This window comes from Tachysurus fulvidraco, chromosome 13, assembly GCF_022655615.1.
Source record: "Tachysurus fulvidraco isolate hzauxx_2018 chromosome 13, HZAU_PFXX_2.0, whole genome shotgun sequence".
In the NCBI taxonomy this organism is placed as follows: domain Eukaryota; kingdom Metazoa; phylum Chordata; class Actinopteri; order Siluriformes; family Bagridae; genus Tachysurus; species Tachysurus fulvidraco.
In genome coordinates this window covers 22,154,909-22,180,283 of record NC_062530.1, presented here as the reverse complement: position 1 = coordinate 22,180,283, position 25,375 = coordinate 22,154,909, and the positions used below count along the sequence as shown (strand labels likewise).

The following is a 25,375-nucleotide window of genomic DNA, read 5'->3' as shown; positions in this document are numbered from 1 at the left end:
TAGAACATGCTGTACATATGTTTACATAATATATATCTATATATTACATGCTGTACATATGTTTACATATTTATCTGCACTTGTCCATTTGCACAATTGCTACATATCTGTTTATCTACAGTAACTATTAAAGCTGAGGCTTTCTATTTAAGTATTTTTTAAACACATTTCCCTTTTGCAATATGTGGCATTTATACAGAATAAAAGTTAATACTGCAGCCATTTAAAGCCTAAAAAAATAAGAATGGAAACTGAATGTGTATATAAACAAATTATTCACGAAAGCGTTAATATAGTCAGATAATCCTGTATTTATCAGTAGGTGAAGATTTCCTCCTTGTGCCTGTAGAGGCGCTATGTAAAAAAGACGCTTATAAAAAGACTGGGTTCAATCCCAAATGGCTGTCACGTGCACTATAGATAGGGTGAGTCAGTTGTTTTTGATACCCGACACGTAGTGCACTATATAGGGTGAGTCAGTTGTTTTTGATACACGACACGTAGTGCACTAGATAGGGTGCAGAGAAATTGTTGCCGTAGAAACGACATTTCCGCTCGCGCCGCTAAAGCGTCTCGTTGCATGGAAACAGCCTAACTGAAAGCCACTAAGCCGAGAAACATGGGCGGCTGTTTTATTTACACTTTTTTTTTACAAACGATATCATTACGATTCTGAGATTTACTTAGTCTCAGAGTTGTTTATCTAGGTGTTCACTTCACTTGGGCTTCTTAGCTGGTTATCTAATCCTATACCACAATATGGCGGGTGATATGAAGCGCATTCCTGAGCTGGAGCAGGAGAAATATGACTCTGATGAGCAGGTGAAGATTATCTGCCTTGGGGACAGTGCAGTGGGGAAATCCAAGTAAGTATTCTCCGGCTGTAATCATCTGCTCCGTCCACGATTCGATTCGATTCGATTCACGATACTGATTTCATCATTTGATTCGACTCCATATGCAGGCTTTACGATTCAGTTCGATTCACAATACTGACTGAATTTTTTTTAGATTTGATTCACGATACTGATTTCATGATTTGATTCGATTCCATTTCACCATTCGATTCGATTTGACTCAGGATACTGACGTCACGATTCGATTAAATTTAATTCGATTTACGATACTGATTTTATCATTGATTGGACTCCATATACAGGCTTTACGATTCAGTTCGATTCACAATACTGACTGAAAAAAAAATAACCATTCGATTTGATTCACGATACCGATTTTATGATTTGATTCGATTCCACTTCTTGATTTGATTTACGATACTGATTTCATGATTTGATACGATTCCATATACAGGCTTTATGATTCAGTTCGATTCATAATACTGACTAAAAAAATAACAATTTGATTTGATACACGATACGGATTTCATGATTTGATGCGATTCCATATACAGGCTTTACGATTCAGTTCGATTCACAATACTGATTGAAAGAAAAATAAAGATTCGTTTTGATTTGATTCACGATACTGATTTCATGATTTGATTCGATTCCACTTCATGATTTGATTAGATTCACGATACTGATTTCATAATTTGATTTGATTCCATATACAGGATTTACGATTCAGTTCGAATGTACATTGTACATTGCTGTGGCATGATGGTGGTACTGTTTAAAAGCTACTGAAGAGCTCTGGTTGTATTCATATATTGCATGAAGGTCGTTGTGATCTGGAACATAATCATAAGACAAGTATTCTTGCTATATACCGTGTTTTAACTCTGTTTTGTGTTGATCAATGCCTCTGGTGTTCAAACAGTGTGATCAGATTACATGCATATTCAGTCACTGTTCAGTGTATATATGGTTTGCACCTGTTAATCAACCTTTCAGTCTGAGACATGGTCATATAAAATATATATTTTTTACTATATGGTAATGTAGAAAATAATAAAACGATACCTCTGTGCATGATCTGCCTTTCCCTTTGTGTGCTTCACAGGTTAATGGAAAGATTTCTTATGGATGGATAGTATCCTTTTATATTCATGTGCACAGTTCCTCTTTTATATTTATTGTTTTTATGAAACTTTTGTGTAACGGCGGTTTGATCCTTAGCATCTCTGTCAGTCGCCCTCAGCAGCTGTCCACCTATGCACTGACATTATACAAATACAGCACCACTATCAATGGCAAGTCTGTGTTGGTTGGTGAGTTATCCTCTTCTGCCTGCCTTTCTTACTGAGAGCTAAATTCATGATCAGCAATGTTAAATATGGAGTATATCACAGGTCTCGCTTGTGAACAGTGATGATTTATAGTCACAGCTTGTTGAAGAATGAAACTTTTTATTACGGTCTTCTGTGACAGATTTCTGGGACACCGCTGGACAAGAGCGCTTCCAGAGCATGCACCCGTCATACTACCACAAAGCACATGCTTGTATCATGGTGAACACACATATAACACACAAATATAAACAGCGCTTGTAATAGTACAGGCCAGAGCTTCCCAAACCTTTTGAGCAAATTTCTCTGACCGCAAACCTTGACCACACTACAGTTTCTTTAAAATTCCAGATTCATAAAATAGGACTGCTGTAACATTTGGTAAGTTTATTATGTCAATAACAAAGATCTGTGTAAGGTAGGTGACTAAAAAACAAAGGTATATTCCTTCCACTGATGGGCCAGACTATTGAAATGTGCTGTAGGACAATAATCCACGCTGGGGTAATGTAATACAGCCTGATGCCAAGCAGTAGGGCCTGGTTTTATACTTGAAGCATGATTTTGCATGCGCATGCAGAATTAGCAGTAATTAGAGTAACATTAATATTCACACACTCTTCTGAGTATCTTATGTATGGCCTACATCTGGAAGCTCTTAAAGCAACACCATCTAAATAATAAACTAAGCACAATGGGACAATTTGTCCCTGTCGGTCAGATTTCCAAGTCAGTTCATTGACAACACACTGTCCATCTCAAAACCATGGACATGAACATGGCTTGTCTGTTTGTGACTAACAGTACTTAAAAATATTAGCACACAAAAGCGTCCCCTTATACTGTATGAGGTTGAGACCCCTAGTTTGGGAACCCCCTGGTGTTGGCACTATTGCAGGCAGTGTATTCATTTCTACATGTCCAGCAGAAATGAGCAGTATGTTAATATTTGATTATAGGTCTTTGATGTCCAGAGGAAAGTAACATACAAGAATCTATCCAACTGGTATAAAGAGCTGAGAGAATACAGACCTGAAATTCCCTGTCTGGTGGTGGCTAATAAAATAGATGGTGAGGACAAGCTTAGCTTTCATTTAGAAGTTGTTTCTAATGAATCTTGTAATGCTAACATGCTCTCTCTCTCTCTCTCTCTCTCTCTCTCTCTCTCTCTCTCTCTCTCTCTCTCTCGCCCCCCCCCCCTGTGCCTGTGTACTGTGTGTGAAAGCTGACATGAGAATGACACAGAAGAGCTTTAACTTTGCCAAGAAGCAGGGACTACCTTTCTACTTCGTATCTGCTGCTGATGGAACTAACGTAGTCAAGGTGCGATTCAAACTCATTTAAAGGTGTTGAATCATTTTCTCTAAGAGCAGCTCTGATAGTAGCACAGGCTGCAAGACACATCACAGGTTTAATGTGTGCATGTTAATGTTGTGGTAACTATAGTAACAACTTACAACATGGACTGTAGAGTGGATGCTTCAATTACTGTGATCTAAACCACCAGATTGAACAACAAATATGTATAGATATATAATTCTCTGAAGATTTCTGTAAAAAAAAAAAAAACAAACAAAAAAAACAGCATTTAAAATTTTAGCTGAATTTTCCACTAACACCAAACCCAGTTTTATTCCTTACATAACTAATTTTAACGATGATTTGCTTAGACTGTTTAAACACCTAAACAAATGAACTATAATCATCCGTGAGTGATCATTGTTATTCTAATCATTGTTTGTTTTTATTTTTAATAACATTTTTTAGATTTTAATTGGTTGATTGATGTTTACCTCCTAAATCTGCTTCAGGTTTTTAAAGATGCGATAAACATGGCTTTGTCTTACAAGAAGAACTCCAGCGACTTTATGGACGTGGTCATGAGAGAACTGGAGGTTTGTGTCTCAGCGCTGTTATTCCTAATCATGTTACTGTACGTTGCAGTGATCAATCATTTATCTTTTTCAACACAGAACTTTGATTTGGAGGGAAAAGAGGATTCAGCTGATGAAGACGAAGAAGATGGAAAAGCGGACTGACGATGCCGGCGTGTGGTGGGAGCCGAACGGTTTGTTTTGTGATTTAGAGTGCTGTTAAAATCACGGCTGCTCATCCCAGCTGTCCTGAAGAGTTTACCAGCTGTACGTAACACAAATGAAACCAGTCAGGACAAAGCTCTACCTCATGTGTTGGATCCATCTCTGTGACCTGCTACATGGAATCCTGAATGCATAGGCTGTGCGCATAATACAATTTTGTGTGGCTTTAGGTCTTAGAAACATACTACATATACAAGTACAGTGTAGGTGTCATAGGTACAGCAATGTGTGGGTTTATCACAGATGTTTCATATTCTGGACAGATGTTTCATATTCTGGACACATTCTGGTTGTTCAGGAAGGCGAGTTGGCAGCCTTGGTGTAATTTCACACTGCGTGCGCGCGCGCGTGTGTGTGTGTGTGTGTTAATATGTAGTAGTGAGGAGAGACCCTGCTATTTGATATGTTTGTTTTTTTTTTCTTTTTTTCCCTTATCATGATATCGCTGTGGAAAACCTTGATAACACTATTGACATTTTGCTTCATTTTAGTAGTATTTATATCGTGTAAATGTATGTTAAATGTACTTGAATCACATTTTACATTTTTTTCCAAGGGGTGTGTGATGATTCAGATCCAGCATCGGAAGGATGTATAAATAGCTCAACATTTTGTACAAACTGTGAAAAAAAGTGTGAAAATCACAGAAATCACTTCTGGCTGATATGACATTGAAGTAAAAAGGGAAAACATATATAATTATGTACCATGCGTATGTGTAAATGGAACTGGAAATGCACTCATATTGTGGCATCATATTAACACATCATTCGGTGTTCATTTAAGGGCATCCTGATTTGTGCTACAATTAAACACTGTTGCTTTTATTTAGCTCTTGTGTATGGTGTGGTTTGATGTCCTGTGGGCTGGCTGTGACAATATAATCAGCACTGTTCATATCGTCAGACCGAGTAATCGGAGGAAATGTGGCAAACCTAGTTTAGAGTCTGTAGTTTAGTTTATCTTACAATGCAACGCTGCATTATCATGTAGTTTTTGTTATTCACTTTAGAGTCCAGGGTGAATATATTCTTTTAAGAATAAAGCGCTCAAAGAAAATAAAAAGATAACCAGTGCATTTCTTGCCATTTTTATTGTGCTTTTGTTGGTCAGGAAACAAGTGACAACTCTACAGAGCATGGCAATGTTAATGATGTCGGTTTATTTAACATTTCCCCCAACCGATATTGTTAAGTATAGTAAAGTTACAAAGAAATCATGTCCATTCTCTTTTTTTTAGAGGATCAAATTTGTATCTGAGGCGCATAACCAAAGATGAAGGAGAAGGCTTTTTAAAGGTAGCTATCTAATGCAGTCACTCACTCAAAGGCTTACTGGAGTTCAGCCAAAACAAATCTGATATTCAAGCAACATGAAAAGCACATAAACTGGATCGATTACAAGTTAGAGTAACACTCTACAAAACATAAAGGTTTATCTGACGTCTTGTTGACTAAGAAAATAAAAGTGTATTAAGCATGATAGGAAATGTCTGGAGTTCTCAAGATTTCCAGGAGGTGGCACCATAAGTGCTGATTCTAACAGCTTTAAATCTCAACAGAACTAGTGTCCATGAATAGCTATAAACTAATCACTTTTTGGCACATTGTTATTTTTTCTTTTAATCTTTCACTTTTTAATTACTAAGCACTCCATATAGACACAAACACAAAAGTAAATATCCCAAAATTGGGAACAGGGGATGAGAAGAGTGATGGGATATGAATATGGCAGACAAATGAAAAAAAAAAAAAGAGAGAGACTAATGATGAGTGTCAGAGATGAGCTCAACTACATCAGTTACAGACACTAATCATCTCTTGCTCGGAGAAAGAGCCCTGTATGAGACGATCCTATGCCAAACATTTGTACATCTTATTTTTAATTAATTGCATGACCGAATTACAACTAAAAAAATACAACTTATGAAATAAATAAATGGACTAAATGTCAAGATTCATTTCAGTCTAAGAAGCTCTTAAATTAATGTTGATGCATATTTTCAAGTCTCATAAAGGCTCAATGATGATCTGCAGTGTAGAACATGAATGTAAGTCACAGTTTTCTCAGGGTCCTGATTCTAAACCTAATTTTCCTCTGTGCCATTCTTGCTTTATATTGATTTATGCAATATAGTGTATTGTATAGTGTACATTAATCAAATTTAGTTTCTAGGTCTGTTCTGTCCTGTTTATTCCTTTTAAAAATATTCTGCTCAGTTTGAGGATTGGTGAGGATTGGTTGTCCCTGGTCTTACAAGCCATCCTTGTGGTACACACTAGAGAGTCGCGAAGTTCGCACAAGCACCTAATACATACGGAGAACCAGGTAATTTGACGAACATTTCAACCAACCAACCGACCGACCAACCAAGCACAGACCTTTTCTTGTGGTCCATGGTAAAATGTGAGACCATGTCACCACTTCTTTAAAGAAACTTTTAAAGGCATGATTTAATTCCTGTTCAAGATATGAGACACCAAAATGTGAATAAAACAAAGTGCGGCAAACGATAAATGCTCAAAGTTCTGAAGTTTTGTAGAAGCTTCACAGATGAAGTACATGAGGATAAAACCAGCCAGCTTTTTTCTTTTACTTCTCAAGCCTGAACTGAGCACCTTCTGGAAGTGAGGCTGGATTAATGACTACCACAAACCTCAGGACTGTCTGCTAGAAGGGCACAGCGAAAGGAGCTGAGGTTTAGATCTGGACTTAGCCAATGTGATGAAGCGTGGTGACTCTGAAATGATACAGCTGCCAGAAAAGAGGTCTTACAACACAGTGTTCTTTCCTGGTGCAAGGGGCATGGCTCAAAAAAACGTCATCAGAAAGACGAACTGATACTTCAGTTCTCCTTGGCTGCATATAGATAGCGAGTAGTGCCATATTCACTACTTCTGTGTGTGTACAGTGTGGGGTTGTTAGTGTCTGTGGTTTGAGTACACATTTGTTACACACCATTTTTATTTTTTATTTGGATCCCTTCCTTTGAGCTTGTAGTGTGTGTTAAACAGATATCAGATGTGTTTTTGTAGCAGGAGGATGGAGGAAAGTGCAGACAGAGACGTGAGAATGGATGGCTTGAATGCTAGCACCTTGTTTTGTGCAAATCATCCCCAAACTCAGTCCATACAAAGAATAAAATCTTTTCACCTTTTTCCACAGGTGGTTAACTATGCATATATGCCAAACATTCATATATAGATCTATATATTTTTTGAATTTTTAAAAATTTATATTAAAACTATCATATGTACATTGCTTGTGATTGTTATAAAAAAACAAATAATTCATAATTTGTCCATATATACAGTTATAAGTTCGGAAAGGACAGTTTTTTTTTTTCAGTTCAACCCTTTTAGTCATTCTAAAATTCATTCTAAGTTAATTGATAAAAATTATTCTAAGCATTATATTTCACAAGCTACAAAATCCACATACTATGGGGCTTAACAGAAAACCAATAAAAACAAATAAATTGTAAACCCAAATGATCTGCCCAAATGCTTCAGTGCTTAGAGTTGAAGAGCCCCTGAGCCACACAAGCCCCTGTGTAGTGGCACAGAAAATCTCTTACAATTATAGAGTCTGTCTTCTTTTTTTTTTTTAGTTGTTCACCATCTCCCAGTAGCACACAGCTGAGCTACCATGTATGGTTAACACGTGTCTTGTCCCACAGTGGCCCCATCGTAACACACACAAACACACACAGACACACGCACTTTTTTTATTGCACAGCTCATGTCTAATTAACCAAATTAAAGATGGTTTCGAGTTTGAATAAAATTTGATATGGAGGAGTTTTAATGTGTGTAAGTGCATGAAGAGCTGTTAACAGCATGACCGAGATGTCAAGTACTTTGTAGTGTGTATTTGTGAGTGTGATGGGGGGGTCAGTCACACACATTGTCCACTGTGGGCTGCCCTAATTGTAGACGGAAGACAGAGTTTTTTAAACCACAATGAACCCATAAAGTAAGAAAAAAAGGGCACGGTACGATTCACTGTTCACAAATCTGATAGCTGTCACACTGTATCATGTGACATTCATGCTACAGTCCATAAAAGGATGAACATTAGGAAAAATTGACAGTGTTTTTAAATAGAATACCATATATAACTTTTATATTTATGACAAAATGTTATTCATATATCTATATACTTTTCAAATATATATATATGTCTATAACTGGTAAAAATGAATAAATTATTGATGGATTTCACATCATCTAAGGGGGAGAGACTAGTGCAGTTGTGCACAGTTCATGTGTTCACTGCCTCTCCTTTTTCAAAGCTATGTAAATACATTGAGATATCCTATTTAACGTCACATTCCCTTTGGTCCCCCAAAGGAAAAGTCGGATTATGAAAAAAAGCCACTAGTGTTGGTTTAACATTCTCCAGGTATAATATGTTCCTCAGCCAGAAGGGGGCGGGTTTAAGGTAGAGACGACCTGGCCGCGCCCGCTCTGCTCATCCTTTACAATATATTCAGAAAGGCAAATGAACTTCCCTCATCCAACATCATGCCTGCTTTCTTTTTTTTTTTTTTTAAAGCAAATATGGTAGCTATTGATTTCCCAGTAGAACAAGGGTACAATAAGAGAGGAAAGGTGGTTGAAGAGGAGAGAAAAACAAACATTCAAATAAAACGTTTACCAAAGCAGCGCTTCTATATGTTTATGCACTTTACAGCCTATTACAAGCTGGCTAATTGACTGCTAATTGTGTGATGGTGAGGGATTTGGGGCAAATTGCTACTAAATAAACCGGGCTTACTTCCATGGAACTAATAATGATAACTCACAAATTAAACCTCCAAATAAAAAAACAAAACAAAAAAAAAAACAACAAAACTTTAGTGAGACTAGCTACAGACAGAGCGCGGTGGGGGGGTCACCTTTCCAGCAGCTGCTTTAAGGCGCGCTCAATGTTCATACGATGGCCAACACGTGTCACACCCAGCTCTGCAAAGTCTTCTTTAGTGAGGGCTGGGAGATGGGAGCCCTCAATCTCGTGCTCCTGGAAGCGCTCACGGTGCTCAGCTAGATTAATGCTGGCAAGCCAGTCACCCACATCATACTTGTTCCACAGGTGCAGGGGTTTCTGATGGAAGGGGCGCAGTGTAAGGAGTGGTGAGGGCACACCAGGGGAGTGTCCAGGTGAGGGAGAGCGGCTCCTGCCACTGGAGCTCCTCATGACAAAACGCACCTCCTTTGGCTCATGGGGCAGGCTGAGGCTGGAGGATTTCAGGATGGTAGGGGCCGTGGTGGGTGAGGTAGCCAGGCCGAAGCCTCGAATGGGTCCGAGTGGATCTGAACGATCTGGGGAAGCAGAGCCAGGGCTGGGTGACCGACGGGTCATTGGGTAACGGCTGCCTGGTCGGATGGTGTATGTGGTGCCGTAACTTCGCTGAGAGATGGTGTGGAGTTCCCCTAGACTGCTGAAGAGTCTGAAGGACAGAAAAATGGGATAAAAAGAAGAGCACGAATTGAGGAATTGAGCACCAATGAGTTTATTGTCTTCCATTTTAATTTGTAGTGGCTCCTTCCTGCAGCATGCAACATCCTCCATGTATGAATCATGAGACAAAACAGTTCTTTTAAGCCAGCAACATTTAGTTAAGTTAGCCAGAGACACAGTAAACGCATTAACACTGTGTTAGCGTGATGTTTCATTAATGCGTTTAGCTGGAACACAGGCAAGAGTACTACAGAGTCCAGAACAGAAAGAGTGAGTCACTATAGAAATGGCAAGAAACTGAACACCCAGCAAAATCCAAAAACATCATTTCCCATCTCACAGATTTGAAAATTCTTTTATGCTCCTAAGGCTGATGGTAGCTTGACTCTCATTATCCAAAATAACAACTAAAAACTATTTTAAATGCTCCAACAGTCTCTTTTAAATGCCTATTAGTTCTTCAACAATCAGGTACTGGCATTTGTTTAACATTTAAGAGGGCAGGTGAATCAGTTTAACTCTTTTCTAAACAATAAAATATTAAAGTAAAAAAAAAACTGCTTCTACACTATACTGGTCTCCTTTTACTAATTCTTGAAAAGTCAAGAGAAGGACAACTAACCTCATTGGCATAAAAGTGAGATGTACAACTCATTTTGATTAAATCACAATGTCATAAATGAGATACAGTGATACAATGGTCAAAAAGAGTGAGTGTGGCCAATGGAAATGAATAAACTGGCAGCTCAGTGTATATCATCTTGAATATGAAAATATGTCTATGCTATGTGGAAAAGGAGACAAAATGATCTGAATTTAAATGTAACAAGCATAAAAGTAATGATTAACTATAAAAACTCAAATATTATTATTATTATTATTATTATTATTATTATTATTATTATTATTATTATTTATATTTATTATTTGATTTAAACATTAACATTTTTATTTCAAAAGGGACGTGAGGATGAATGTGAATAATTTAGGCTTTTAAAATAAAATATATGTACAGATAATAAATGTAACTTAGTCAAAATGCATATGGTTATTTGCCTGAAATATGAATTCATTCAAATTCAGTTCTTTTTGTCTTTTTTTGAAGACAATCAAGCAAACGTGACATGCATCAGCTGAGCAGCCCACACACCTGTCCGTCTGACTGAGGGTAAAGCCTAGAGAGAGATCGGGAAAGAGAGAGAAAGCAAAGCGTGGAGTAGGAGGAGAAGTAGGAGGAGGAGGATGGAAAGCTCAGCCTTCACATTACTGAACACACGGTCCCTAAATAAATAGAGTGAGTCTGTAACTGTCACACAACAAATGTGGCCTGCTTATGACTAATCACAACATGCATGTATTGTCCGTCTGCTCTTACGGAACACCTTATTGTTTAAAATATAATTTTACAAAAGTCTGCACCTCAATCTTTATTTCTCTCACAGAGAAATGTAGCTTTATTTTAATTTGTCACATGACCTTGAAGGACCAAGTGTTAAGTACAATGTGGCTAACTAATAGCAGGCAAACTAAGAGAGAGAAGCTGAAATATTGTTTACTTCTCCTTAATCACAGAGCACAGTCTCTAAGAGTAAAGATGAAAATGTAGGATGGATTGAGGTGAGTAGCCAGTGAGATGTATGAGTGAAGAAAGAGGAGGAGTTCAGATAAAGATGGTCTGCCAAGGGCTGGAGAAAAAAAACAACATGAGATGATGCATGCGCACTTACACAGGTGCCCGGCCCTCCGGGGCTTAGCCTCAGATTCAGTTCTAGACAGAGCAGCGTGGCATGCAGAGAGGGGGAGAGAGTGAGTAAGAAAGAGAGAGAGAGAGAGAGAGAGAGAGAGAGAGAGAGAGAGAGAGAGAGAGATAGATAGATAGAGGTAATGACAAACAAAGAGCGATTGGTTAGCATCAGTTCATGAGAGAGCAGAACCAGACAAGCACTTCACATTAAAAATGTCAACCAAATAAAAGCCATGAGGCGAATCAGCAGCTGGCCCCAGACGTCACTTTCTCTCTGAGAGTTCTGTGGTCTGGCTAAGTGGTTTATATTACATGACCTTAAACATCAACATGAACAAGCTATACTTTTTTAACATACGTCTAGGGCCAGGTGCCATTATGATTAAAAAAAGAAGGCATAACAACAAGTATATGTATAAGGCATATTACAGATATGAGAGCAGCAGTTTTTCCAGAGAGAAGCTCGAGTGGTGACAGTAGCAGAGTTAAGAATGATTCAAAGAGCTGCAGGTCGGAGTTCAGCATGAACACAAAACATATCCCAAATCCCACGGTGAACAAGCACGGTGCTAGATATGAGTTAGCGAGAAGCAAAGAGGACTGGGACAGAGTAATAACAGTGAAACACTGTCTACAATGTACAGAAATAACTGACTGATGCTGATGAAGAAGAGACATCACAAAATGTACCTACATGTGTCTGGCCCTCTGACATCATAGTTACATATATTTGTATATATTATTACTATTGGTCCAGGTCAAGTTTTTAAACAGTGGAACGAGTAGTATGATTTATTAACTGAGAGAAACAAGGAATTGGGTCAGTAGAAAAAGGTAAAATCACTCAGAAGAGGTCAGAGGGTGGAATCATACACGCCTCCAGGTTCTCTGTTACCATATACACACTCCACAGTGAGGGGCAGAAGAGCATCTAATACTGTATCTACCCCATTACCTTTGCTCCCTCTCTCACCCAAAAGGTATGGACAGAAACAGTGCATCATGAGAGCACACTTTTAATCTTAGGTACACCAAACCAAGCTCAATCAAGTTTAGAGACAGCATGCTCGTGGAGTGTCCAAGAGGCGACGGAGACCTGGAGGACATGATTACTAAGATCATAGGGTCAGCAGGGGTTATTCCATTAATGTGGGATTAGTGGATAGGTTGTTTGAAACGAGAAAAGAATAATAATGAGGTTGGATTTACCCTAGTGGCTAAAAGCTAAGGTTTAGTCTCTTCCATGTCCTTGTCACATCTGTAGAAATATAAAGGGCTTCAGTTGCATTTCAGTATGTTAGCAGAACAACATAATTTGTGCTACAGTATATATATATATATATAAAAAAAAATACACATATTTTCCACTTGACCATTGCACGTGCTGAATTAGCGAATTCTAAGAGGATGTGCTTTGGGTATTTCCTCTACAGGTCCTACACTGGTGATCTACAGGTTCTACAGGCTACAGACTATCATTAACTTACCAGCAACTGTAGTGCGTTGAAACACGGTTGAAGCTCCAAACTTTTCAATGAGATAAAACAATTTGAACATTAGGATATATTGTATCCCGAGAAGCTTGAGTCACTCTGTAATGTTAGCACACCATATAAAAATAAATCCCTATAGCATGTTTGTGCTAGTCCAATGATTGAGATAATATAAAGATTACATTTCCGGCAAAGGCCAAGAGTCATGTCATGTAACGTTAAAAATATTATGGGGTATGCTGTGATTTATGGTCAAATTTATGCTGTATCTTTAATATATAGTGCACTAGCATTTTATAGTGTTCCAAATTCTCAAAATTAAACTCTTTGATATTATTATACAGTACATTATTATTATCTATAGATCACTGTAAATCCAGTGTTTAATCCATGCACATACTGCATAGTGCATTCCATAGTAATTCCTTATTCCTTTTAGCTTGACATTTATGCATCAGGATGAATACTTCTGCAGCCAACTTTGTCTATAAATTGAAATAAATAGTACATTGTTTAATGGGTCTGAAATCCAGAAAGTATGATTTATCACTTCTGTATTTTTGTGATTCAAGGATGAGGTTCATTAACAATGAAATTGTTTATGTACACTAAAGCCATGTCACATTTTATCTGTCTGAAATAAGTCTGGTGTCTCTTTCACTGTTGCCATGAACAGAACTGTAGAATGACTATGTGAACGCAGACACAGCACAAATAGTAATAATAAATAGCACAAACACAGCACAAAAATGTTTTATAATGTTACATAATATTTAATATGGCAAGCCAAATTTACTTAATATAATGGTTCTCAACCCTAATCCAGGAGAAAAACTGCATATTTTGTGCTTTTCCATCATTTCACGTACTTGGATCCACCTAATCAGCTAATGAGGTTAATCATGAGTGGACAAGACCATGACCGAAAAACACAGAATGCCACTGCAGCATAATGTCTCCGTTATGTCTGAGTGCTATTTATGTCTTTTTAGCTATAATATATTCTTCTTATTATGTCTTTTTAGCTATATATATTTTTAGCAATATAATATATAGTAGGTCTGTTTTTAAATCAACAGCAGTGCCTTACAGACAAAGAGGATCAGAATTATTCTATTCTAATTATTGCGCTAACATCGCTAAGAAGATGGGTTCCCTTTTGAGTCTGGTTCCTCTCAAGTCTTTCTTCCTCTTGCATCTAAGGGAGTTTTTCCTCGCCACAGTCGCCTCAGTCACCTCAGGCTTGTTCATTGGGGATAAATACAAACACGTTTAAATACAAGTCTATTATTAATCTTGAAATGATGTATATTAATCTTTCTATAATATTAAACTTTTTGTACTATCTTTATTATGTTCTATAAAGATGCTTTAAGAAAATATCCATGGTTAAAAGTGCTATACAAATAAAATTAGATTAAATTGAATTGAAGTAGGTATGGAAATATCAAATGACAAATGATAATGCACAGATCTTTGATAATCAGCATAGCACCAGCTAAAAATAGCATTTGTGCTAAACTATAATTCTTCATCTGTCACAAGCTATATCTGGCAGGCCATAAGGCACAGTCATAGCAATTAGTGCTTGACTTTGAAAAACCTTTAAGGGTTTTTCACTAGAATTAATGAATACTAAAAGTCCACATGGGAGATGCGCAAAAGGAGTGCTAAGAAAATACAACAAAAACAATCCCAAAAGACACCAGTCAAAAAATTATACATGAAAAAAACAACAACGACTGTTCAGTTTACAAACGGTTTAAAATCATAAGTAGACTATTTGATAGTAATATGTTCATTAATACACAAATGTCATCTTTCAAGTCAATGCTATAGATTCAACCAGATCGTATTGATACAACATTTACTGTAAGTACACTTTCAAATGTTTGCCTCATAGCACCTGCAGGCCAACATATCTGGCTTTGTACTTGGTTCACACTTTTGTCATACAGCAGTATCATAAAGTCCATACACTGTATTGGGCTTTATGAACTGACAAAATGTAACAGTTTAATGATTGGGGCATAAAGCTACTGTACAGTGCATGGAAGTGAACATAGAAACCACTGGAACAACAACAACAACAACAAATGAATAAATAAATAAAACAATATTGCTATATCATTAAACCTACTAATGAATAAGCAAAACATAAACACAATCCCCTGTTATTACATGCCTACAAACAAGATCATGTCTGCTGAAGTGTCTTGATATCAGAGAAACTTCACCTCCTGTTCATCGTTTTCTTATATCGAGACACTGGGCATTGGGTATGATCACTTACTGAGGGCCAGATGTCATGAGCAGGAGTGAAAAATACTGCTAGCAATGTGTTAATGTACTTAAGTATTCATTTGTATTAAAAATCCCTAAGGCTCCTACAGTTTATTTACACTTCAGTTAAGCTTCCAAATAAATTATTTCATAATTATAATTAATAAATAAATTCACTATAAATTCTATAGCTGTCTATATGTATCTGAATATGGTTAATCCACTGCACTGAAGTACTGAGTTAAGACTAATTCATAATGATTAACTAGATAGAATTAACTGTTAGTCTGGTTTCTTTGCAAAATATTAGTTATAAAAATGGCATAGTTGCTTTAACACAACCACCAAAAAAAAAAAAACACCAATCATCTTCTAAGAGTTTTATTTGAATAGTACCTTTAGACTTTCTTTGTAGAGTTTGGCACATCATCTGTACATTCATTTCAGTCCAATTATCTAGTACTTTTCCCACCCCTGGTCATGAGCCATTGTCCAGTCAAAGTCCGGTCAAATCAAATCAAACATAACTCATTTAAAAAGCATTATAATCACAAAATGCACTTAAACAATTAAATTAACCCTTCTTAGAGACTTCTGCTTAAATTGTAAATGCTCCAAACCATTAGAATGGTTTAAATCAGCGGTCTCCAATCTTATACGGAAAGGGCCGGTGTGGGTGCAGGTTTTCATTCATGGCTTCTGCTTGGTTGGAATGAAAACCTGCACCCACACCAGCCCTTTCCGGATAAGATTGGAGACCCCTGGTTTAAATCAACAACATCCACACATAATGTGACAGTGAAAAATAACTAGTGAGTTGCAAAATGTTCATGGGAATGCTTCAGTGCAAAACAAAAACTATAATATGTGATCAGTGTGATTCCAAGCTCTGCATTATTAAGCACCTACTCACCTGGCACCGGCCACAGGAGACTTGCGCCCAGGGTCGAGTGAACCTATAAGTGGCTCTTCACCAAGTGAGCATGTATCCTTGTTAAGCTGCTGCAGTCTGGAGCTGAGCTCACTTATCACAGTGGGTTTGCCTTCCTCTGCGCCTGCAAGCGGACGGGGTTCTATGGGGTCCCCCCATAGCTTGGAGCGTCTGTGGAAGAGGTAGCGGGGTCTTGTTGGGCCCGAGGTCCCCGTGGCAGCAGCCAGCGCAGCTGCATGCTGCTGTGAGAGCAGCTCACTATCTGAGGACTGTTTGAGCAGGGGGTCCCTGAAGGTTACTGGGCCTTTGCTGAGCTGAGACTTGAGCTTTGGCTTTGGAGGCACTGGCGGCTTATCAAGGATGAAGGTCTGGCCGTCGGCATGGGATGTGTAGGTGTCAGTGGGCTCACCACTCTCTGAGGATAGGGTGGACATGCTGGAGACAGTGGAGATGGTACTCGTGGTCTCCAGATGGTGATCGCTGGAGCTGCGAGTGTCCACCTCCTCTACTCCAGAGTCAGCAGCAGACTCTGGGCCCAGGTGGGGCTCAGATGGCTTCCCTGAGGCTGCTGGTGGGCCGCTGGTGGCAGGGGCCTGTGCTGCTGTAGCGGCTGCAGTGGGAGGGGTAGGACTGGGAACTGTAGATGATTCTGAGGGGGTCACTAGCTTGGATTTTGAAGGAGTAGCAGGAGCTGCAGGTGCCTTCACTAGGAGACCATTTGCAAATTCATCTGGTGGAGGAACCACACCAATTTTGCGCAGCTCCTCCCTTGTCTCCTCATCACTAGAGGACAGCATGGCAGGTGGTAAGGTAACAGAGTAGGGCTCCACATCTTCCTCTGAGCTTCCCTGGGCCAGGGTTTTATCAGAAGATGGGCTAGAGGATGCCTGAGGTGTTTTATCTGAGAATGGACTAGTGGGTGCTTGGGGGGTTGAGGGTGTGGCAGGAGTCGGAGTTGGTGTGGAGGGTGTTTCTGGGGTGGGAGACTTGGTCCGCTTGATTTCAGCTAATGTGGGCTTTGGGCTTTCTGAAATGATGCCTTTCGGAGGTGGGGAGGCATGTTCTGGGCCCAGTCCAACGGCTTGACCATTACTGGTTGCATGAACCATAATAAGCCCAGCAGTCTTATGCTGTGATGTGTCCATGATACTGATGATCATGCTTTTCTTGTTTTCTAGCCTTTTATCCTCTTTTTTCTCTGTTCCCACCACTGTTTCTTTTCTTTTGGTTGTTGGTGTCCCCCAAGAGATCTTGCTAGCGGCGGTGGATGAGTAGCTCCTTTTTTCTCCAGGTGAAAATGACAGTGATGCAAGATCCCTCTCACCTTCAGCCTCTTTGGTCTGGGTGTCCATGAACAGCACCCCACCAGCAGCCTCATGCTTAGTCCTAGGCTCAGGGCTGCTAGCAGGGGATTGGCTCTGGGAAGTTAAAGCCCGTTCCCTTGCGGCCAGCGCAAGTGCCAAAGGGGAGTTGGGGTCAAGGGGCTTCCCTGTCAGTGGATGGATAAAGGTTGTGCCACTTGGAGAGGGTCGCAGTGCCAGGGCAGGCGGAGGCAGCTGACCAAGTTCACTGGTAAGCAGACGTTCGTCAACAGAATGAGACTGTGTGAGTAAGTGGGATTCCAGCGGTGGGGCTGAGCTGCCTTCCATGGTGCCCACAGACAGGAAGACTGTGGATTTCCTTCGATCTTCAAGACGCTGCTCTCTGTCCTTGACAGCACCAGCAATTGCAGCAGCAAAATGCGCTTTTCCCTGCAGCAGACCCTCAGCTTGAGCTCGACTGCGTTCCTGTAGCAGCTGCTGCTGGTAGTAATCTGATCTGCTAGTATGGTGAGCTGCCAGTCGGCCTGTGGGTGAATGCTCCCTGGAATGGACTGAAGCCAGTGCCAGCGAGGCTCGCTCTTGGGCATCCTCCACTTGCAATTGCTTTACTAGTGGGCTCTTCCTGCGCTGGGGCTTGCTGGGTGGTGGGGTGTACAATCCCATGCTGAACTGGCCAACATTGGCGTAAGGGTTGTCAATAACACGTCCTTTGCGCTTGATTCTCTCTGGTGGGGTGGAGGCTGTGCCAGGCCTTGGGATGTCTGTGGGGTCTACAGAATGGTGGGATGAGTCTTGCAAGAGAATCATGGAACGTGCCTTCTTTTGTCGATCTATGTGGGCACTGTGGCGTGGGGGTTCATACAGTTCAGCAGACATGGTCTGCGGTAGCCCATGCAGTCGGGGCTCAGAGCCCGGCTTAAAGCTGGAGCGACTTGTGTCATGAACACGGCTCGGTGGAGGGGGTGGACAGAAAGGTGGCGGTGGACCCATGTCCAAGTAGTAGAGTGAGGGTGGAGGAGGTGGTGCTGTCTGAGGTGGAGGAGGGATATTGTGACTGTCTCTCAGGGTGTCCGTCATCGAGGAGCTCCGTGGAAACCTATGCTCTGCCGCCAGGGCAGATAGCCGGTCCTCCTCAGTAGCTCCTGTACAGACAAGCACAAAACACCAAAAAGAACTCTTTCAGCACCGTCTGGTAGCAACAATTATCCTCTTCTCCTCTTAAGTCTGACATTATAGCAACTGATGTAGTGATAAAAGGAAATCGGTCAACATTAGTAGATAAGACAGAAATGTAAAATGCAATCCAAAAAGAATTAAAAACAAAAAGTGAAAATCCATAGAAGAAGAAAGCTTACCAAATGACTTGGTTCTGGACATGCCTTTGGGCAGCTGAATGTGAGATTTTTCCAGTGCTGGGTGAACAGAACCATGGAGAGCAAGACCTTGCCGCTCGAAAAGAGACTACACATGCAGACAAGATGTTAGAGCAGAAATATCTATCTATCTATCTATCTATCTATCTATCTATCTATCTATCTATCTATCTATCTATCTATCTATCTATCTATCTATCTATCTATCTATCTATCTATCTATCTATCTATCTATATATAGGCTTTGTGTTTTCTATGCTAAGTCATGGAAAACAGCTTAGTAGTATAATTGCAATCCTCTGTATGGTATCTCACACTGATTTCTGCTGGTGTAATTCGGCGGCTGGTTGGTCGTTGCTTCACCGTGGCTGCTCTGTAGTCTGCCTCCACTTGCGGTCTCATTGCTGACTCCTGAGAGGCCAAGATTTCATCTAGCCTTTCTGTACAAATGCATGCACACATACACACCCACATATACCACAGTATAAACACATACAGAGACACACACATATTACAGCTATATTCATGCCAGTCAACATCATATTCTTTGGAATACACATTCATATATTTACAGATTTATAAGCACTTTCATTCATGCCATGAGAGTCACTAAAGCCAATTTAACAATGTCAGGAATATAATAACTCACCTCCTCTCCTCCTCCTCGCAGACGCTTAGCATGGAATAAACAAAAGCACTTTTTTCTATTAAACTCTCACAGCAATCAATATATTTAGTACTGCAGTGGAGAGTATAACATGCAACCCAACAGGTCATATTTGCAGAGAACTGTCATGCTAATGTCATGTTTCAGATGTAAGTTACCTTTCTAAAACAACTAGAGGGGCATTATTAGTATGTGAAGACCAATTACAGCATTTAAACCAAGAAAGGCAGTGTATATCAAACCAGGAAAAGCTGGCTTGTGCCATGGTTGAAAGTTATATCGGTAACTCTACTTAGACCTTGGCAGTAGTATAGCCATCTGAATGAAATATTACACCTTTATATCCATGTGAATGTATTTTTTAGAGAAAGTTATGGGAAATCCTTGACTAAAGGTTCCCAATTTGGTCCCACCTTTTTATGAAGTCTGTACTTCTGAAGTCTGAAGTAAAAAAGTATTGAAATGAGTAGAGCTATATGAATCACAACTAGCAGCATGGTGTCTTATATCTGATACATCCATACATTTTGTTATGTTTTCACTATGTCTGTAAAATGGTGTCAATGATTTTGTCTTGATGTGTATGTTAGAATATGAGGACAGATTGAGTGGAAAAGACAGTTGATGTTTTGAACAGCTCAAATGACAACAGGAGAAAGATGACACAGTGTAGCATGCAACAACAGAGAGAGAGAGAGAGAGAGAGAGAGAGAGAGAGAGAGAGAGAGAGAGAGAGAGAGAGAGAGACAGAAGCGATGAAAAATGGATGGATATAGCTAGACATTTAGGATACTGCCTCCAAAAATCTACAAACAGGTAGGTACAAATATTCAGTATATATGCTGTAGTACTATGTATGTCAAGATATGTGTATGTATGTTTGAACATGTGTGTGTCTTACCCAGCTCCTCAAGCTCAGCAGTCATGCTCTTGGACCTTGGCGTGAGTGTGGTGCTGGGTGCTCTCTTGGGTGGCGGTGGTGCTGTGGATGAAAGGCAGGGAGAGGATGAGGAGTGGTGGCGCATTGCCACCCACCTGTTTCCTACCTGCAACTGCCAACGCTTCTTGTGCACCTTCATCTCATGCGGCTCGACCAGACCTGACACCTTCTTTGGCTGTGCCACTTTATTCACACTTCGCTCTGATGCAAACTTCTCCATGTCTCTTGCTCTCTCACACCCACACCCACACCCACCCACACACAAACACACAACACAGGTCACTCAGCTAGGCCCCTTGTTTGAGTCTGACTCCTAGCCATACCGTTCCCCACCTCTCTCTGTCACATTCCAACTGCACAAAAACACACTCCTCTTTTTACATCCCTTCATTGTCCCTGTTCGTCAATCCTCTTCTTTCGCTCCTTCTTTCCTCCGGACGCTCCCATTGCCTCTCTGAGCTGAATGTTCATGCTGAGGTAACACTGCCAACACTGCGTTCTACACACGACTCTAATAAGGCAAGATGCAGAGAACGACAATGGACACAAAGTTCCAGTAGAAAAGACGCCTTGGTTTCTTCACTCCCTATTCGCTCGGAAACCACAACGAACAGACAGTGAGAAAAAGAAAAAGAAAGAAAGAGGAAAGTAGAAGTAAGGGGAGAGAGAGACAGAGAGAGAGAGAGAGAGAGAGAGAGAGGGAGAGAGTGAGAGAGAGAGAGAGCGAGAGAGAGAAATACCAAGGCTTGATGCAATGCTTAATTCAAACGTTCATTGTAGTAACCATGGCAACTCTGGCAGGAGCAAGGCCTGGGTTGATGCAGCTAAACTGTGAGAATCACTGTGTGTGTGTGTGTGTGTGTGTGTGTGTGTAAGAGAGACACGCAATGACAAAAAGTGGAAAGTAATTCCAAAACTTAAATTGATAGTTATATAACATGTGTACATTGTCTTAATAATAACCTCCATATTTAAATGTATCCTAGACTAGTAACAATACACATCAATGTTAGAGGTAAAATAAAGCTGCTTTTCAACTGTTCAAGTTGCCTGGACACACACACACACACACACACACACACACACACACACACACACACACACACACACACACACACACACATCTATAATCTATATGCTGCAAGATTATGTATGCAAACGAACCAGCCTCAGACCTTCAAACCAAATCGTGATAGTAAAAAAAATACTTCAGGGAGAAAACTCTCCCTAAAATCTCCCGATATAGGTAACATTATTGGCTGTTTTGTTCTGTGTGGCTCTACAAACACGCACAGGTCAGAGACGGGTCAGAAGCGTGTGGGAGTTGCAGTGGAAATGGTGGACGGTTTACATGGATACAGAATAGATTATTGTGTAGATACAGTCCCATCAGTGAAGGGTGGATACAAAATCACTACTAATTTCAAACTACCAAACTGTAACACTGCATTTTCTTTTTCACTATATGATATCACATTCAAGCTGACACACACTGCACTCACTACCTGAACAGAACTTTATAGAAGTGGGGTGATGGTAATAAAACTCAGTGACAATAACATTGTGTGTATGGATGAAGCGTGCTTAGTCATGTCGGTTGCTACTAAGAGAAAAGACCTCACCACTTATCAATTCAAATCCCCTTTCAACATGACATGTCACTCATCTGTCCTGTTCCTCTGTGTGATGCAAGTACTTCAGTCCTTCATAGAGTTGCTTACTCTTTGTCTTTTGTCATTTTTTAACCGTTATGCTAACTCTTCAGCGACAGGCTTCTTCTTTGTCCTAAGAAGCACAAGAGTGGTATCACACACACCAACTCACCTACGAATCAGCAGTGCCTATACATTAAATTACAATTGTAATCACCTGACCATTCTTAAACACATCATGTGACAAACTGGCCAGAAGTCAGTTACTTTAATGGAGAGCTGAGCTGAGTGATGCAATAAAGCCTGATATAACTTTATACAAATTAGAAGTGAAGTGACTCCGCGTCTGGTATAAATTACAGTGGGAAAGAGAATATTTAATTATCTCTTATTTTGCCTGCCTGCCTATCATCTCATTCCTTTTTTAAGCATTCCTATATCAGCATTGACTATTAAGAGATAAAATGATAATATTGTAAGTAATTTATAGTGTGCTGCTGCATTCATCCATCCATCCTCAAGCATGTGAAGATATTCATTAGATTTGCTGGGGAAACCATGGCAACCAGCAGTAAACCCAAGTCAGGAATGCCTGATATGGACTAAACTGTAGTGATTTAGGTGTTACAAATTGTGACTGTATGGATCCATGATATAAAGTTTTTACATTAGGTGGATTCGCTCAGACTGACACACATTCCATAAATCACATGAACGTGTACAGCGTTAGTAAGTCTCACCCTTTTTTCTGACCACATCCTCAGTTTCTGGTTTGCGTGTCACCGACACCACTTTCATCAACAGATTGCTCCCGCCTTGTCGTATAAGGGACACCACCTGCTTATGGCCAACCTTCACTACGTTCACTCTGTTCACCTGCAACACACAGATGAATGTTCTCAGTCTTGGATGTAACTTCTAGATTTTCTGTTAGCTGTCATGTCTTAAATGCCTCCTTGTGAATGATGCTTTCATGGGAAGAGTTACTGAATTATAATCAAACACTTACCTCAATGAGGAAGTCACCTGTCCTTAGCCCCGCCCTCCAAGCCACACCTTCCACGTCAACAGACTCCAGGTATTGCAATGCAGGGAAAGCAGGTGTAGGGGTAAACTCTTCGATGGGTGTCTCGGCTACACACATACATACAGGAAAATATTTTAATGCTAGTTCAGTTGCAACAGCCTCAGGGAATCTGGAGTATGCACACATGCACAAATATCCCGTTCATGTTGCTATAGCAATGGACCTGATGTTTGGGGCATTGTTGAGGCTCAGTACATTCAGCATGTGTTGAGCATAATTAAGATGGGACCGTCTGAGGCAACGGTTAGGTGACAGAAAAAAGAGAGAGGGAGAGAATGGAAAACATGACACCATGTGTGTAACAGATGGCTTTGGGAACTCATACCACCTACCCATGATGATGCCACCACAAAGACGGGGCACACACATGTACACACATTCACTCTCAGTCCCTGTTATATTCTAAGAAGTATGACTACCGCAATGCCTCACAGGTGGCCCTGTGGACACCTTCAGGACACCTGGCATGTCCTTCTTTAACATTTGTGCATGTTTATAAGGCAAAGTGTGTATTATTAGCCTTGTTCCCGAGGGGTGGATTGTGCTACCCTTTTAGGTTCAGTCTGCATTATCTCTAAAATCCTTTTCAGATGGCTCCATTCCCAAGCCTGATTTATAGACCATTTATAGCAACACAGTGTGACTATCCAAGTCTTGTAGTGCAAAAGCCTTTGCAGAATAGTGCAGCACTGACTAATCTACATTCACTGTGCACTTTATTAGGAATATCTGTACACCAATTCTTTCAGCCAATCATGTGGAAGTATCTTAATGCATTAAAACATAAAGATACAGATGAGGAGCGTCGGTTAATGTCCACATCAAACATCAGAACTAATTTGAGTAATTCTTGGACCACTGATCCCCTTCCACCGACAACAGTCTTGTACATTCTCTCCTCATCACTTGTCAGGTTCTCAAGAGGAGATAACAAAACCATTATTTATTATGTTTTCTCTAAAATGTCTGTATTGTACAGCCTGACCTATCCCTAATAAACAACAAATGCAAAGCAGAAAGATGGCATTTACATATTCATTCATTCATTCATTCATTCATTCATTCATTTTCTACCGCTTATCCGAGCTTCTCATACACTCACACACTACGGACAATGTTCCAGAGATGGCATTTACATATTTAAATCTTTATTCAAGTTATTTATAGACTTAAGATATACCTTACATATATTTTACCTTTTAGCTATAACTTCTTGTAAGGCAATGGAATCATTGCCTTACAAGACATAAACTACTGCCCTACTACATAAATTAGAAGCCAAGATACTTTAGTTCTCTGGCACTGCATGCTCTCATTATTCCTGCACACTGACAAAAAGGTTTGCACAACATATAGAATATATGTGTTACTTAACATGTTCAAGCTAAATTCTCAATTTATAAATCTGTACTTTGAAGTGAATTTTAACACATAACCATATACATACACCAAAGGTGTATATTTTCATACTTCTAACCTTAGAATGTGTATTTGCTTAAAAACCGTGTTAAAATGTACTTTTATGGAATGCTAATGAATTACAATGTAAATTCAGTGCTGTTTCATATGTTGGAAATGTTATTCTGCTTTCACTCCTAGCTTAAAAAAGTCACTCCTGTCTCGTGTGCTCCTGTAGAGTGCCGTCTTGTGGGAGGAATAGCAGTTATTTTCTTCCTCTGCTGGGAATCAGGTCTCAGGAGTCTCAGAGACTTCCTATCCAAATGTCACCTTGTGGAAGTGTGAAGAAATCTGTTGCTGTTTTGTGTCCCTACTTTTCCTGTAATCAGGTAACTAAAACTTCATTTGAGGTGATATATCAGCAGCAAAATCATGCAAATCATATACTGCAGTCATATACATTCAGACCAGAAAGTGACAAGTTTCATTATTTCAGCTCTGTACTTCAGCAGATTTATTGTGATAGAGTAGAAAGTCAAAATAATTAAAAAAAAAGGTCACTGTCCAATTATTTACAGACCTTGCGAGCCACAACTCTTGTTAATGCTATACTGTATATCCCAGATGATTGAGGGCATTCGAGTTACTACTAGAGACCATCTTTTCTCTAGTAGTAAGTGGCATGTAAGGATTGGGGAAAATCTATAAAGACTCTGGAACGGTGCAAAAGAAAAG

General features: G+C 39.8%; 2 protein-coding genes across 10 annotated transcripts in view; one reads left to right on the top strand and one right to left on the bottom strand.

The window, feature by feature from the left end:
- The first annotated feature begins 468 nt into the window (after positions 1–468).
- Positions 469–5,118, top strand: rabl2 (RAB, member of RAS oncogene family-like 2). Its single transcript, XM_047822193.1, has 8 exons — positions 469–866; positions 1,963–1,992; positions 2,091–2,170; positions 2,331–2,410; positions 3,148–3,259; positions 3,414–3,511; positions 4,000–4,083; positions 4,162–5,118. Exons 1-8 carry the CDS (start codon positions 760–762, stop codon positions 4,225–4,227), a joined length of 657 nt encoding a protein of 218 aa, XP_047678149.1. The 5' UTR covers positions 469–759; the 3' UTR covers positions 4,228–5,118.
- Positions 5,119–5,361: 243 nt separating this feature from the next.
- shank3a (SH3 and multiple ankyrin repeat domains 3a) overlaps positions 5,362–25,375 on the bottom strand; it is a 258,958-nt gene continuing 238,944 nt past the window's right edge. For 3 of the 9 annotated variants that reach the window (XM_027162066.2, XM_047822190.1, XM_047822192.1), the window contains 8 exons: positions 23,165–23,289; positions 22,896–23,031; positions 20,465–20,545; positions 19,546–19,569; positions 19,212–19,336; positions 18,879–18,984; positions 16,184–18,665; positions 5,362–9,739 (listed from right to left, as the gene is read on the bottom strand). In XM_027162066.2, coding sequence (XP_027017867.1) covers positions 9,184–9,739; positions 16,184–18,665; positions 18,879–18,984; positions 19,212–19,336; positions 19,546–19,569; positions 20,465–20,545; positions 22,896–23,031; positions 23,165–23,289 — 3,635 coding nt within the window. In that variant the 3' untranslated portion in view covers positions 5,362–9,183. The other 6 variants (XR_003442937.2, XM_027162068.2, XM_047822191.1 and 3 more) reach the window with 6 other exon arrangements.